A 17558-nucleotide genomic window follows, 5' to 3' on the forward strand; every position below is an offset into this window, starting at 1 on the left:
AAAGAGAGTAAAAACAAAAAACAAAGAGAGAAATAAAAAGAGAAGAATAATGAATAAAGGTTCAATTATTTCTGGAGTGACCTCCTCCTAACAGAACTAAAGTCGAACTGACTACTTGCAGCATATCGCTCATACTCACAGCTGCATTTTGGCACACAACAGGAACGCAAACACGAGCTTGTGTTTGGCGAACAGTGAGCGGGAGACATTGTCATACAATTGATAAGAGAAATGATCCTTGAGGTAACGCAGCCGTTTATCCAGAATCTTGGACTTATTACTGAAAAATGTATGCTCATAAAATATACACATGTAACTATATAAACACATCATATTACACACACAGAGCTATAACACCGGACCATGTGTTTTCAATGTTCCTCTGGAACCAATATCTTGGACTATATTAAAGAAATATGTATTCTCACAGAATCCACATACATGTATTACAAATATATACATTAAAATCAACCTTATGTTGTGAATACTGTAAGCTGATATCCACACAATTTTTGTTTACACCGCATCCAGTGATAAATACAATTAACATGTTTGTATTATCTAGTCATAAGATGTATAATACTATTATTTGCTGTTTATCCGTTTTTAACACGTCTTATACAATAAAATAATCAATGACAATTAAATAAATTATTGTACAAACTGATATAAATGAAATACCTAATTATAAATACAAAAATTAATAAGTAAAACAATTTTAAAAATATATTTGATAACTAAATATTGTGAACCCTTCTCTAACATAATACTGTATGTCCCCCATCCACAACTTAGGATATTAAAGCCTTCATGCAAGCACTTCCCACTAACAGCCTTGAAGCCCCCCACCCCAAGTTACACCTTACTGACAAGTTAAAAGCAAGTAAACATATTTGGTAGTGTGTGGATTCCCTTGATGACCTATCAACAGGTAGTTTGTGTAGCCTGAAGTGAGGTTACAAGATGACAATCATAGTTCGAGATGACCCCGGACTGACACCAACACCAGACTGACACCGGCTACGGGTTTCTGATCTTATCTCCGAGGTCAAAACTACATGGACATACTTAAACTTATCACACCTACATTACTGTCACTCTTAATACCTCCACACACGGGAATTATGTATTATGTAAAATGCCGGTATATATCCACTCTTTCTGTATGTAACAATATTCTCTTCAATTTGCCCTTAAATTCAGCCAACCAGACAGTTTATTTGTATTATTTGCTATTAAAACTACATCTATTAGTTTCTTGGTTTGAGTAGTCGCCCAGAATAAAATAAAATAATGCTAAATATTTGTAGAAACTGATCACACTTCAGTTACGGTGCACATCCTAATTAGGTCACAATGATTATAAACTCATAAATCTGAATGTGCTGATCACAAATACACAATCAACATACGACTTCCTCATTTTCTACTGATTTTTCTAGCTGTTCTCACTTTCCTTCCCTTTCCCCATTCTGCGTAAATATCAAAATTGTCCCATTCAAGTAATTTCCTGAAAGCCTAGTAGTATAGGGACATGTCTGAAACCCTAGTGGTGTAGAGACATGTCTGAAACCCTAGTGGTGTAGAGACATGTCTGAAACTCTAGTGGTGTAGAGACATGTCTGAAACCCTGGTGGTGTAGAGACATGCCTGAAACCCTAGTGGTGTAGGGACATGCCTGAAACCCTAGTGGTGTAGGGACATGCCTGAAACCCTGGTGGTGTAGAGACATGCCTGAAACCCTGGTGGTGTAGAGACATGCCTGAAACCCTGGTGGTGTAGGGACATGCCTGAAACCCTGGTGGTGTAGGGACATGCCTGAAACCCTGGTGGTGTAGAGACATGTCTGAAACCCTGGTGGTGTAGAGACATGTCTGAAACCCTGGTGGTGTAGAGACATGTCTGAAACCCTAGTGGTGTAGGGACATGCCTGAAACCCTAGTGGTGTAGGGACATGCCTGAAACCCTAGTGGTGTAGAGACATGTCTGAAACCCTAGTGGTGTAGAGACATGCCTGAAACCCTAGTGGTGTAGAGACATGCCTGAAACCCTAGTGGACATGCCTGAAACCCTAGTGGTCTAGGGACATGCCTGAAACCCTGGTGGTCTAGGGACATGCCTGAAACCCTGGTGGTCTAGGGACATGCCTGAAACCCTAGTGGTGTAGAGACATGCCTGAAACCCTAGTGGTCTAGGGACATGCCTGAAACCCTGGTGGTGTAGAGACATGCCTGAAACCCTGGTGGTCTAGGGACATGTCTGAAACCCTAGTGGTGTAGGGACATGCCTGAAACCCTAGTGGTGTAGGGACATGCCTGAAACCCTGGTGGTGTAGAGACATGTCTGAAACCCTAGTGGTGTAGAGACATGCCTGAAACCCTGGTGGTGTAGAGACATGCCTGAAACCCTGGTGGTGTAGGGACATGCCTGAAACCCTGGTGGTGTAGAGACATGCCTGAAACCCTGGTGGTGTAGAGACATGTCTGAAACCCTAGTGGTGTAGGGACATGCCTGAAACCCTAGTGGTGTAGAGACATGTCTGAAACCCTGGTGGTGTAGGGACATGCCTGAAACCCTGGTGGTGTAGAGACATGCCTGAAACCCTGGTGGTGTAGGGACATGCCTGAAACCCTGGTGGTGTAGAGACATGCCTGAAACCCTGGTGGTGTAGGGACATGCCTGAAACCCTGGTGGTGTAGGGACATGCCTGAAACCCTGGTGGTGTAGAGACATGTCTGAAACCCTGGTGGTGTAGGGACATGTCTGAAACCCTGGTGGTGTAGAGACATGTCTGAAACCCTGGTGGTGTAGAGACATGCCTGAAACCCTAATGGTGTAGAGACATGCCTGAAACCCTAGTGGTACAGGGACATGCCTGAAACCCTAGTGGTGTAGAGACATGCCTGAAACCCTAGTGGTGTAGAGACATGCCTGAAACCCTAGTGGTCTAGGGACATGCCTGAAACCCTGGTGGTGTAGAGACATGCCTGAAACCCTGGTGGTGTAGAGACATGCCTGAAACCCTGGTGGTGTAGAGACATGCCTGAAACCCTGGTGGTGTAGGGACATGCCTGAAACCCTAGTGGTGTAGGGACATGCCTGAAACCCTGGTGGTGTAGAGACATGCCTGAAACCCTAGTGGTGTAGAGACATGCCTGAAACCCTAGTGGTGTAGAGACATGCCTGAAACCCTGGTGGTGTAGGGACATGCCTGAAACCCTGGTGGTGTAGAGACATGCCTGAAACCCTGGTGGTGTAGAGACATGCCTGAAACCCTAGTGGTGTAGAGACATGCCTGAAACCCTAGTGGTGTAGAGACATGCCTGAAACCCTAGTGGTGTAGAGACATGCCTGAAACCCTAATGGTGTAGAGACATGCCTGAAACCCTAGTGGTACAGGGACATGTCTGAAACCCTAGTGGTATAGGGACATGCATGAAACCCTAGTGGTATATAATAATTATTAATGGTCCGATGAATTTCAGTGATTGTTCGTACGAGATAATCAGAAGAACAGAGTGTCTACGAACGAGTGCCGTACCTGTCGTGGATGGACATGACGAAGAGGTTGACAAACCAGATGAGAGAGTACTGGTACATGGGGTCGATGTTCGGCAGGTCGGCGATCGAGAAAAACAAGATGGACGAGTGTTTAGCGATCGGCCTGTAACCCATTCGAGATGCCTCAATCTTCTTCTCCGTCTCCTCGGCAACCTACGAATCAACATGGACTTCGAAATGTATTACTTCAAAATGTATTACTTAACATATACTTTAAATTTACCACTTGTTTCTTCTGTCACAAGTTCAATACATTTTCAAAAACACAAATTTACAATTTTAGAATACATTTACAATTATATAAAGGCAACAAGATGTAACATGTATATTTGGAAATAGGAATGTAATGAAATGTTTTCATAAAAGGTTAATGGTTAGAAATTCTAAAATTAATGGATATGTTCGGTAATATGCTTGTTTAAAACATCTCTACATATATCTTCTACAAACACTTTAATTTCATTATTTTAGATTATATGATTATATCTGCTTTTATAGATTATATGATTATAGCTGCTGTTATATACATAATATTATGATTTGTTGATATTTAATTACACCAAGTGACCTATCATTTTCTTTATGTAGTGTGTGATTCAACATATCCATCCATTCATGCCTCCCTTCATCCCTCCCTCTCTCCCTCCACCCACCCACCCACCTAAAATGCTCCCATACATGCACTCAATCATTGTTTCACTGGTTACCTCAATATATCACTAAGATTATCTATTTCACTAAGACTGATTTTCATTCACAGAGAGTCAATCTGAGCATTCATCAACGGTCTCATTCCCACTTGGTCATCACACAAGACACTTACCATCTGTTTCTTGGAGATTTCGTCGGAGAGTATTTTCGACGAGTCGAGGATCTGGATGGCGCTCTCGTCCTCCAGGATGTTTCCCTCGGACGCTGACAGCGTGAACAGGATCTTGTCCTCTATCTCCTTCAACTGCTTGCGGTTAGCAGCTCCGGTCACGATCAACACCTGTCGCTCCTCTTCCAGCTCTGGTCTGAATGAACAAGCATCCAGTCAGTACATGCACCTACACATGTATACAATAATACACCATATCTAATGGAAAGAAAGCAATAATATTTTTAACGATGATTTGACATATTTTAAACTGTGGCTATTTAGAGCCTAACGTATAGTTATATACATATGGCTATGGACATATATGGACATATGGTTAAGTGGAAGCTTGCCACTACCTCGCAAGCTATTTCTACCAAAATCCCCAGGAATTAAACACCTTCCAATACATAGAAGAGTACATATCACAGCCTATGACATAACAGTTGTGGTGAACTGGTCAGGATGGGCTAGCATTCGAATAAAGAAGGGCGACCTCAGACGAGTGTTCTACCACTGACCTACATCCCATAAAAGAATTGCTAATGTGCAGTAGAATGACATTTGTTTTTTAAAATAAAGAAAAAAATAGAATCACTGTAACCACAATCTCAGTTTCACTGTAACCACAATATCAGTTTCACTGTAACCACAATCTCAGTTTCTCTGTAACCACAATCTCAGTTTCACTGTAACTACCATCTCAGTTTCTCTGTGACCACTATCTCGGTCTCACTATAACCACAATCTCAGTTTCACTGTAACCACTATCTCAGTTTCACTGTAACCACTATCTCAGTTTCACTGTAACCACTATCTCAGTTTCTCTGTAAACCACCATCTCAGTTTCTCTGTGACCACTATTTCGGTATCACTGTAACCACCATCTCAGTTTCTCTGTGACCACTATCTTGGTATCTCTGTAAAACCACCATCTCAGTTTCTCTGTAACCACTGTAATCACTATCTCGGTTTCATAGTAACCACTGTAAGCACTATCTTGGTATCTCTGTGACCACTATGTAAGTTACCTCTCCTTGGCGACAACGATCCCCAGAAGCTGGTCCTCGAGCCCCTCGGGTGTGATCATGAAGTTGAGCAGTGACACCTTGGTCGAGATCTCCGGCAGGTAGTGCGGGTTGCGCAGCTTCGTCGTGATGTAGAAGCGGAAGTCCTGGCTGTACTCTATGACGTTGTCACCGAGGCGGATCATGTCCACTCCACCTGCAAACAGAGACAGCGTCGACAAGATAAGAACATGGCAAATACACATAACAAGAATTCAAAATGTGTGGCACTATTTATGGGGTATGCAAAGACAAATTCAGGCAGAGAATACCTTGTTTAATGTTTTGATTAGTGACAGCTGCTAGTCTATTAAAAACATTGATCAGCAACTACTATTTAACATTTAAGACTATAAAGTCTAGCTTATCGATGTCCGACACTTGTTGTATACACAATGAATCATAACTACACAGAACACAATGTTTCCCGTCTTGTAACAATTGTTTTTTACATCACCCATAATAACCATGTATTAGCTAATACATGTATACAATGTCATAAATTTAAAGTGCAAATGAAAAAAATGAGTTAATTAGACTTGAGTGAGCGACACGCGAATGAAGTTTTCACAATTGTCTAGGATATGACATGCACCTCTCGCATGAAGGTACTTCCAATCAATCTCCTTTTGACCAGTCAGTATATTCATGCACTAAATGAGTGCAACTAATTACAAACAAAAAGAACCACACTGTAATGTGACTGACTAACAATATTAACAAAGTCTAAACTTATCATAGGCATTTATCTAAAATAATAGTATTATATAAATATACATTCCTGCATGAAAAACAGTGTTGTTAGTTAGTTTTACATTTTAATGAACAGAAAATAAACACTTTTGTTATACTAATTTTACTATTTTTATCTCAAATTAACCTAGGACAAACAATTAATTATTTTTATGAACATGCATGTGAAAATAATACAGCAACACGAAATGCCAAAAACATATTTTTACAGCTCAACAACAACAAATCGAGGACACCAATTTACGACCAATGTATTCATATATTCACAAATACAAAGAGTATATAAAACCTTGCAGGTATCTTCCAGTATATCTTGTTTACAAAACAATAAAGAAAAAGACTACACTGACAACACAGTGACAAACAGTTGACAAACTCACACATCTATGTACAATCTGCAAATAATCACTGTTGTATTTGCCTCAACTAAACAAGAACAAATAATAACAAACCCAGATAATATTGATTTACAAAAATCAAACATTAACCTGACTTTAACCAAATGCTTTTCTCCAAACAATGTAATGTTTGTCATCTTGAGAAATCATGATTTGATTGATACGCCCCTGGTCACAGATAACATATTTAAACTGTGCACAAACACATTTACAGATAATATGACAAATAAGGTGTCAATTAGATTTCAACTGAATTGTATGTACGTCCAGTATTTCATTATTGTTTGTTGTTGGGACTTAGAGTCGCACCACTAACAACTGACTTGTATGTACGTCCAGTATTTCATTATTGTTTGTTGTTGGGAATTAGTCGCACCACTAACAATTGGCTGGGGGAGTGAACACACTGTCGACCGTCTATTGGAGAGAATACAGAGGCACACTTAGGAAATCAACCATAAGTGGCTGCTTGCTAACATGGTTTTTCTGCATAACGCTAATTTAATGATAGCAGTGACAGATCTAAGGGGGGGGGCGGGGGGGGGGGGGGGGGGGCCGAGGCCTTCTTGAATCCAGATACCGACTCCAAACCCTGAGTGAATGCTCCGCAAGGCTCAATGGGCAGGTGTAAACCACTTGCACTGACCAGTGATCCATAACTGGTTCAACAAAGGCCATGGTTTGTGCTATCCTGCCTGTGGGAAGCGCAAATAAAAGATCCCTTGCTGCTAATTGGAAAGAGTAGCCCATGTAGTGGCAACAGCGGGTTTCCTCTCAAAATCTGTGTGGTCGTTAAACATGTGTCTGACGCCATATAACCGTAAATAAAATGTGTTGAGTGCATTGTTAAATAACACATTTCTTTCTTTCTTTTTGTCTTGAACAGGCTCTTAAACTGGTAAAAGTTATATAATAAATAGAAATTTCATGTTTTTTGTCAAATATGGTCGATATCTGGTCTCATGACATGCGTATAACTTGTGTGATACAGCAGCAGACTTCAGTCACTGTGATATAAATACTAGTAGTAGACAGAAAACACCGACACACTCTGTTAAACACACTCTGTTAAACATCACTATATCTACATTTACGTCTGCAGCTCAGACTGCAACATGTTCAATACAATGTAGTCATAATTATGGTTGGGATTTAAAAATTACCTTTGAAAATGAAATACTTTTAGAAGTGACAGAATACAGAATATATATTTATTTATTTATTTATATTTTGTTACCTGGTTATCTCATACACCATACATGTATGTACCCCCCCCCCCCCCCCCCTTCCAAAAAAAAAGAGCAGGAATTTTTGCAGGGGCTGACCAGTCTAGATTCTGGAGGGCATCAATAATGTGTAATGAAACATCTGCATATACATATTAAAAAACCCATAAAATTGATTTGGAAAAGGGGAAAGGGATTCATCCTCTGCAGATATGCTTGAATACAAATATAAAGCACAGTATAAAATCAACAAACACTCAAAATTACCATGATCTGTTCAATGCAAAAATAAAAACATTTATTTAAAAAAACAAAAAACAAATCACACCCAATAAATATGAAAGTTATTCAAACTGAATTCTCCATTTTAGTTGTCCCGAATTTCTGTACAAAAAAAGGATATTGAGCTAAGTGAGCTACACAGACATCTAACAGACACCATGCACTAAATACACAATGGTACACTGACTACAACACGATAACTTACTCTCCCCTGTACCATGCAATAGCATTAATGGAGAATGGTTGCAAAAATGAGAAGAAGAAAAAAAAATTAACATGCAGTTTTTTCTCTCAATTAAGTCAGTAAATTCAGTGAAAAACTACTGATAAAACATCCACAAGACATCTTGTATATCTATAAACTGTAAACTAACTAGCATTCAATACACAGTCATTAATATGCAAGACAGTTAATCAGTAATATTGACCTATGATCAACATGCATATAGTTTCAAGTCAATTAAAGTATTTAAAAAATCTACTGATAAAACATACACAACAAAATGTCTGGGACACCTAAGTATTCAGTACACAGTAATCAAGGCACAGACAGATAAACCGTAGAACATTCATATCATGGCTACTTTGAAGATCTGCATTCCTAACTACTAGACTTCATCCAAAAATACAACGTGAATCTACACAGTAAACTAGAACTTTTGTAGAAAAGAAGTTTAAAAAAAAAAAAAAAAAAAAAATGCAGTGCACAAGTACATGTATGAACTGGATTACTTGAAATTAATAAGACAACCCAGTTCTCAATGTTCATTTAAAAATTAAACTTACTAACAACTCCTTACCCCCCCCCCCCCCCCCAAAAAAAAAAAGAAGAAAAAAAAGAAGAAGAAACCCCCAAACAAACAAAATCACACAAAATAATAAGTCCTTACCCCCCCCCCAAAAAAAAAAAACCCCAACAACTACAAACAAACAAAATCAACAAAATAAAGTACGAAAAAGTCTGCACCCACATCCAACCCCCTTCCAAAAAAGAAAAAAAAGAAAAAATAACCCCCCCATTTTCACATCTATTACACAGAAAAAACAACTGAAATTTGGAAAAAAATCAATTAAAATCTTCAAGTGTTGCATGAACAATGTAGCTATCTAGGCTGTTACTCCTGGATATGAACAGCAAGGAAGAGGGTCGAGCCTGCTTTATGGAACCAGCTAGTGTTTTAATGCAGGTACATTTAATGAAAACATGTCAGCGTTGTCACTAAACCCAGTTCTACTAGTTGCAGTAAAGTTACAATGTATGCAAAATCTAAATAGAAAGGAAAAGTTTCCTATTTGGTTTTGATTGTGTGTATGCTAATAATCATTCTAATCCAAAAGCCCTATAACACTCAATAATAGGGGAAAAAACATACATATTGGCCAATGGGTTTTTATTTTTATTATTTTTTAAAACTGTTACCAATAATGAGCCTGGAATCTACGTGCCAATAATTGACTGACAACAAATATTTGACAAACACACAGGGTTTATTGATGGAGACAACGACCAAAGCTTATGATGATGACCCTGAGACAACACAGAGCCCATTTATCTTCCACACGATTGAACTGTGATCAAAGCAAGCACACAGCGGCAAAGAGGCAGACAGTCTGTCCACAGACAAACATTCACATACTCAGTATATGGTACATCATATAAATAAATAACATCAGCATAACACAAGATCATTAAAATAATGGTTAGTGTAATTAAATCAACTTGATACTTTTCATAAAATAGAAACTTTGAATAAGTACCGTATGTTGTGAGGTAACGTCCTTATAAACAATTGGGTCTTGTTAGAATATTTACATATCACTGTATCAAAGAATTGCAGATATTTGTTTAAGAAAAAAGATTAAAAATGTATAATAAAGACTTCATTAATCATGTGTGTTTCTGTAAAATATAAAAAATTATTTGTTTAACACAAGATATTCATACTCATAGGGTTATCCGCCACCCCCAACACCCCCCCCAAAAAAAAAACCCGAACTCATTTAAAAGTATCACTGAATGTTTATAATATTTACACATACACATTGCAGCTGAAAGGCATGTGATCATATTGCATAGCAGCTTCTTTAACACATATGTCACGATTGTTGATTTAGTGATCGTGTGTATATTTACACAGATATACACAGATATACAATGGACTCTAAAACTGAGGAGAAAATACAAATATACCACAGTGTTATATGAATAATAATACTTTAAAAACAGTAATATGTTTCTTTATTCCAGATAAATGTAGTTTTTATAGAGTCCACTGTATTAAACTTACAAACAGCGTCCGCATTCCCTATTAAGTATCAAAAATAAATTAATAATTGGTATAAAGTAGGTTCTCTATTAAAAATCAAAAATGCATTGATCGTGTAAACTATATAAAGTAGGGTCCCTATTAAGAATCAAAAATACATTGATCGTGTAAACTATATAAAGTAGGGTCCCTATTAAGAATCAAAAATGCATTGATCGTGTAAACTATATAAAGTAGGGTCCCTATTAAGAATCAAAAATACATTGATCGTGTAAACTATATAAAGTAGGGTCCCTATTAAGAATCAAAAATACATTGATCGTGTAAACTATATAAAGTAGGGTCCCTATTAAGAATCAAAAATGCATTGATCGTGTAAACTATATAAAGTAGGGTCCCTATTAAGAATCAAAAATGCATTGATCGTGTAAACTATATAAAGTAGGGTCCCTATTAAGAATCAAAAATGCATTGATCGTGTAAACTATATAAAGTAGGGTCCCTATTAAGAATCAAAAATACATTGATCGTGTAAACTATATAAAGTAGGGTCCCTATTAAGAATCAAAAATACATTGATCGTGTAAACTATATAAAGTAGGGTCCCTATTAAGAATCAAAAATACATTGATCGTGTAAACTATATAAAGTAGGGTCCCTATTAAGAATCAAAAATGCATTGATCGTGTAAACTATATAAAGTAGGGTCTCTATTAAGAATCAAAAATACATTGATCATGTATATAAACTAGAGGCACACAAACTGTTTTCCAACATAGCTCATTAGCCGTTGCCTTGAACTCAATTAAAACAGTATACAGATCTAATCAGTATAGCTGCTTCTTTCTACTACCACAGGCTATTTTCTTTTTAGCTGCTTGCAAAGAATATTCCACTAATATCAAATGACACAGAACAAGAGACATTGGTGACTCAGTCTTTGTAAGTCTTTTGCAGATCTTCCCAAAAGTGGGCACTGAATCCTAGAAAAGGTGGAGTGACAGGAGGAGACAAGTGGTCTTGAGTATCTTGTAGAGACAGTGGTTTGAGTCAGTGTTAAACACATGCTAACAGAGGAACGTTTTAACTTTTTATAGTCTTTTTTTAACAAGCTAGCAGTAACACCAAGGAACAATTAAAAACGTTTGTTTGTTTAACGACACCACTAGAGCAGACTGATTTATTAATCATTGGCTGTTGTTATGTTATTTTATACATTTTATAATCCTGGAAATCTGCAACATTTTTCCATCTGCAGCGCTAGGGATCTATCATGCGCACTTTCCCTAACTTGTAGAGTACTGGTTGGGACATGAAAATGCCCACAATCAGAGCCACTGTGGGGATTTGATCCTATGACCTAAGCACCCCAGGCAAGCACATTACTTACCGTGTTAGATACAGCCTGCTACAAAGAGCAGTCAATGAATGCCTTGCATGTGTTCAGTAGTCAAGTCATCACTGGTCTTGTATCAGCAACCAGTAACAACAGGGGCACGTTACTGACCGAGTTAGATACAGCCTGCTACAAAGAGCAGTCAATGAATGCCTTGCATGTGTGGAGTATTCAAGTCATCACTGGTCTTGTATCAGCAACCAGTAACAACAGGGGCACATTACTGACCGAGTTAGATACAGCCTGCTACAAAGAGCAGTCAATGAATGCCTTGCATGTGTGGAGTATTCAAGTCATCACTGGTCTTGTATCAGCAACCAGTAACAACAGGGGCACATTTCACATAACATCGTAAGTTTATGTGCGTGACTAGCAGTTATATCGGCCATACGTTTACACATGTTCGGCATCTATTTCACACAGAACATTACATCATTACAGAAGATGGAGCATGTTAGGGACAAAGAAATTGAAATATGTATATTTCAAACTATATTTGGTTTACTATTACAGTAAAGTACACTTATAACGAACATGCTTAGAACGAACTACTGCATAGAACGAACTACTGCATAGAAGGAACTACTGCATAGAACGAACTACTGCTTAGAACGAACTACTGCATAGAACGAACTACTGCATGGAAGGAACTACTGCATGGAACGAACTACTGCATGGAACGAACTACTGCATGGAACGAACTACTGCTTAGAACGAACTACTGCATAGAACGAACTACTGCATGGAAGGAACTACTGCATGGAACGAACTACTGCATGGAACGAACTACTGCATGGAACGAACTACTGCATAGAACGAACTACTGCATGGAACGAACTACTGCATGGAACGAACTACTGCATGGAACGAACTACTGCATAGAACGAACTACTGCATAGAATGCACTGATGGTAAAGTCCCATTTTATATCCCTATACATGAATAACCAACTTGTAGAAATGTGTACAACAAACTACTGCTATAAGAAACTAAATAACATGGTCCTGTCTAGTTCGCTATAAGAGCACTTTACTGTAGTAGTAATAAGAATTGTGGTTTAGTCGTAAATTTACGTTTACGTGAAAAACAACCACGCTTACAATGTTTTGTGAAATAGGGCCCAGTACATTGAAATGAGTTCTAGAAGGGAGGAAACACAGGGAATACACAATCTAATGCAAAGGCAAATAAACGACATGTAAGTTTTATAAAAACCATGACAAAATTAAGTTATACACGTAATGTCCAAACTGATTATTACTTCAGTAATCCTAATTATTTAGTCATTACTGTTATCTGCAGCCAATTTTCACAAATACATCTATTTATCTGCTGACAGTATTCACAAACAAAATATAAGATATAACAAATTTGTTATTACACTTTAAACTTTATAACTTAATCAAATAGCAGTTAACTGCTAATGAATGCCCAGCAATATAGCAGTGTTATTGAGAGTGTGACTACAGAAGACGACAACATGCTATGGAATACGTACCTTCTGATCACAGGCAAGCAGAGAGAGAAGAATACAGAAATCACTCAGTGTCTAGCACATTGCAATTATGGTTACATAACTCTTTATTACCAGATACACCACACGTTCTGCTAACATTTATTCATTTATCATTACATTTAATGTTGATTTATTTTTCATTACATTTAAGGTTGATTTATTTATCATTACATTTGAGGTTTAAGTACACTATCCTGGACACACCCCTCACCTGTCTGGATCACCCCTCCTTGCTCTTACTGAGGTAAAACTAAGCACCTGCTTTATACATTTCATCCAACATTGACATTCAATATCAGATTCTCCATATCAAACAATACTGGGATATCAATTACAATGAGTAACCTTCACACTCCGGAAATAATCTTTTTAATAAAAAAACCCATCTAAACATTTATTATAAACCCTTCTATTAACATAATGGCAGATCAGTGATGTTTAACACTTCCAACTGTGATGTTTAATCCTTCAGTCTGTGATATTAAATTAACAGTGCAGATTGTGATGTTTAATCCTTCAGTCTATGATATTAAATTAACACTGCAGACTGTGATGTTTAATCTTCAGTTTGTGATATTAAATTAAGACTGCAGACTGATGTTTAATCCTTCAGTTTGTGATATTAAATTAAGACTGCAGACTGTGAAGTTTAATCCTTCAGTTTGTGATATTAAATTAACTCTGCAGACTGTGATGTTTAATCCTTCAGTCTGTGATATTAAATTAAGACTGCAGACTGTGATGTTTAATCCTTCAGTCTATGATATTAAATTAACTCTACAGATTGTGATGTTTAATCCTTCAGTCTGTGATATTAAATTAACTCTGCAGATTGTGATGTTTAATCCTTCAGTCTGTGATATTAAATTAACTCTGCAGACTGTGATGTTTAATCCTTCAGTCTGTAATATTAAATTATAACTGCAGACTGTGATGTTTAATCCTTCAGTTTGTGATATTAAATTAAGACTGCAGACTGTGATGTTTAATCCTTCAGTTTGTGATATTAAATTAACTCTGCAGACTGTGATGTTTAATCCTTCAGTCTGTGATATTAAATTAACTCTGCAGAGTGTGATGTTTAATCCTTCAGTCTGTGATATTAAATTAACACTGCAGATTGTGATGTTTATCACTGACTGTGATGCTGAACATAAAATAGACTATGTTTAACACAACAGATTGTGATATTTAACCATACTGAGTGTGATTTTGTCTAAGACTACAGACATTATCGATGTTTGCACTCAATCTGAGTAAGAGCAGTTAGAACTGACATTACCGACAGTTATGTCTAACAGTACCGACAGTGATGTCTTACACTACCGACTGTGATGTCTAGCACTACCGACTGTGATGCCTAACACTACCGACAGTGATGTCTAGCACTACAGACTGTGATGTATAACACTACCGACTCTGACGTCTAACACTACTGACAGTGATGTCTAGCACTACTGACTGTGATGTATGACTACCGACTGTGATGTCTAGCACTACCGACTGTAATGTCTAACACTACCAACTGTGATGTCTAACACTACCGACTGTGATGTCTACCACTACCGACAGTGATGTCTAGCACTACTGACTGTGATGTATTACACTACTGACTGTGATGTCTAACACTACCGACTGTGATATCTAACACTACTGACTGTGATGTCTAACACTCACTCTGTTTGAAGGTCTGTTTGAGTAGGAGGGGCTCGAGGGACGGGTCGAGATCCTCCCCCACATTCTCCAGGAGGAGGGGGTTGCCAAAGTTGATGCAGTTTTCGAGCGTGCGCATGTAGTCGGCATCTGTCAGTTTGATGATCGACAGCTTGTTGTCCTTCTCAGAGTTCTTCACCCACTTGTTGGCCTGGGCCTGCGGGTCGATCATCAGCGGCCTGCGGAGATAGAACATTGGTAAACATCACACAATACATTGGTGAACATCACACTGGAAAATATTACACAACACATGCACTGACATTAGGTCAATCAGTAGGGGTGCAAATTACCTTCAAACAAAACTCAGGGAATCTGAAGACTCTTGCGAGGTAGATCGAGGAGTTAGTGGAATCTTTTCATCAAAGAACTAAAAAATTGGGACAGGGCCTGTTTTGGGGCAGTGCTAATATTTCTGAAAGTTTTCATGCCAGCTGTATCTTTTTCCCCACGTCCTTCAAGCCCACAAAATACTGCTAAAAAGCATTAAAGTGAACTTGGATCCTCCCAAAAAATAATAAACTGAAAAACTTTGTAAGGTCTTGAAAAAAACACCCTGGATTATTGTGAGCTTTTCACCAAATAACAACAGCAGAAAATCTGGCATTTAGGTGGCACTTAACTTATATCTGTGGTAAAATCTGGAGCTTTTCAAACTTCATGGTAAAATAGCAGAATACGAACTGACTGACAAAGGCCTATTGGGATTACAATGCAAAGGCAGCTTGTCAATACCCACACCTCATTACGTACTGCATATCACCCAAATCAGGTTCCACACTAATTGTATTTCATAATTTTCTTGTAATTCCCTGCTGTTAAAAATAAAATCAGAGAATAACTTTGGTTATAGGAATCCCCTCTAAACTGGACACGTATGAGGCCAAGTAAAACATCTGCTTTGGTTATAGCAATCCCCTCTAAACTGGACACGTATGAGGCCAAGTAAAACATCTGCTTTTAAGGAGTATCCAGTTTAAAGAGGTTATGTTCTGTACTCATAGTTAAAAAGGTACTGCGAAAAACATCCAGTTTTGAGAGAATTCTGCTCTACAGAGGGTCCAGTTTTGAGGGGTTTTACTGTATATATAGATATATCGAAAAACAATTACGTGTTAAATAAAATGTACCAATATACATGGATTGAGAAAATCCTTTTCAAACACTTACCACCTCCGTGCATTGGCCACAATGACACCGTTATCGATGGAGAAGGAATCTTTTGGCAGGCCAGCAATGTTCCACGCCTGTATCTTGATGGGTTCACCCAGTGTCTTACTCAACGAGAAGTCTTTTGTACATGGGATGTCTTTGGCCTGATACACAACAATTACATCAGTGGAGATACACATGTAACATTACAAAGTCAAGAATTCTTGTTAAAATTACAGCATTCTCTGGAATAAATAAGTGTTGGACAATATTGGGATACAATTGGAAGTTCTTTTAACCTAAAACAATTGTAGTCAGCAATACAAAGTTAGTTGAAATAAAGGCTGTAAATACCTGCCATTTGGCCACAAACAATTCATAAACTTTTTGTACAAATTTAATTATTAACTAGTCTAAAATATAAAAATAAAAAAAACCCCACAAAAATAATATTTGTCCTTTAACATACAAACATTAATATATGTATTTATAAAATCTTTAAGTGAAAATATTTGAGTAAAAGTGATAAAGATGTACCCTTCAATATGTTTTTTGTAAAAAACAATAATCTAGTAGTCAGAAGATTAAACACAACTAATGAGCAAAAGTGAGTTTGATAATTTTTAAGTGAAGAAAATGGTTCTCCAATATTCTGTTAAGATTATAAAATAATTTTAAAAAATTTGTTTTGTTTAATGACACCACTAGAGCACATTGATTTATTAATCCTCGGCTATTGGATGTGAAACATTTGGTAATTTTGACATATAGTCTTAGAGAGGAAACCTGCAACATTTTTCCATTAGTAGCAAGGGATCTTTTATATGTACCATCCCACAGACAGGATAACACATACTACGGCATTTGATATACCAGTTGTGGTGCATTGGCTGAGACGAGAAATAGCCTAATGGGCCCACCGACAGGGATCGATCCTAGATCAACCGCACATCAAGTGAGTGTTTTACCATTGGGCTATGTCCCACCCCCTAAAAAGAATCTAAAGTAGAGACAAAGTAATATTATGACAGTGTCATTAAGATCATAAAACAAAGGAAATACAAATTAATATGACGCCAGCTAGTGAGGTAATCACGAGACCCAGTCAGTGGTGCAGTGGTCTCTGAATGTGGAGGTGATAAAACTAACGTAAATGAGATACAAAAGACTATAAAGCCAGTGAGTTACTCACGAGACAGTTCTTGACCCAGTTGGTGGTGCAGTGGTCCCTGAATGTGGAGGTGATAAAACTAACGTAAATGAGATACAAAAGACTATAAAGCCAGTGAGTTACTCACGAGACAGTTCTTGACCCAGTCGGTGGTGCAGTGGTCTCTATTTGTGGAGGTGATAAAACTAACGTAAATG

At 37.7% G+C, this 17558-nt stretch overlaps 1 protein-coding gene across 5 annotated transcripts in view; it reads right to left on the bottom strand.

The window, feature by feature from the left end:
• Positions 1-17558, bottom strand: part of LOC121369379 (dynein heavy chain 12, axonemal-like) — a 121842-nt gene that overhangs the window by 27781 nt on the left and 76503 nt on the right. For 4 of the 5 annotated variants that reach the window (XM_041494440.1, XM_041494439.1, XM_041494443.1 and 1 more), the window contains 6 exons: positions 16209-16354; positions 15003-15217; positions 5452-5644; positions 4385-4577; positions 3542-3714; positions 140-280 (listed from right to left, as the gene is read on the bottom strand). In XM_041494440.1, coding sequence (XP_041350374.1) covers positions 140-280; positions 3542-3714; positions 4385-4577; positions 5452-5644; positions 15003-15217; positions 16209-16354 — 1061 coding nt within the window. The remainder of the gene's footprint in view (positions 1-139; positions 281-3541; positions 3715-4384; positions 4578-5451; positions 5645-15002; positions 15218-16208; positions 16355-17558) is intronic. The other variant, XM_041494438.1, reaches the window with a different exon arrangement.

This window comes from Gigantopelta aegis, chromosome 3 (assembly GCF_016097555.1).
Source record: "Gigantopelta aegis isolate Gae_Host chromosome 3, Gae_host_genome, whole genome shotgun sequence".
Taxonomy (NCBI): domain Eukaryota; kingdom Metazoa; phylum Mollusca; class Gastropoda; order Neomphalida; family Peltospiridae; genus Gigantopelta; species Gigantopelta aegis.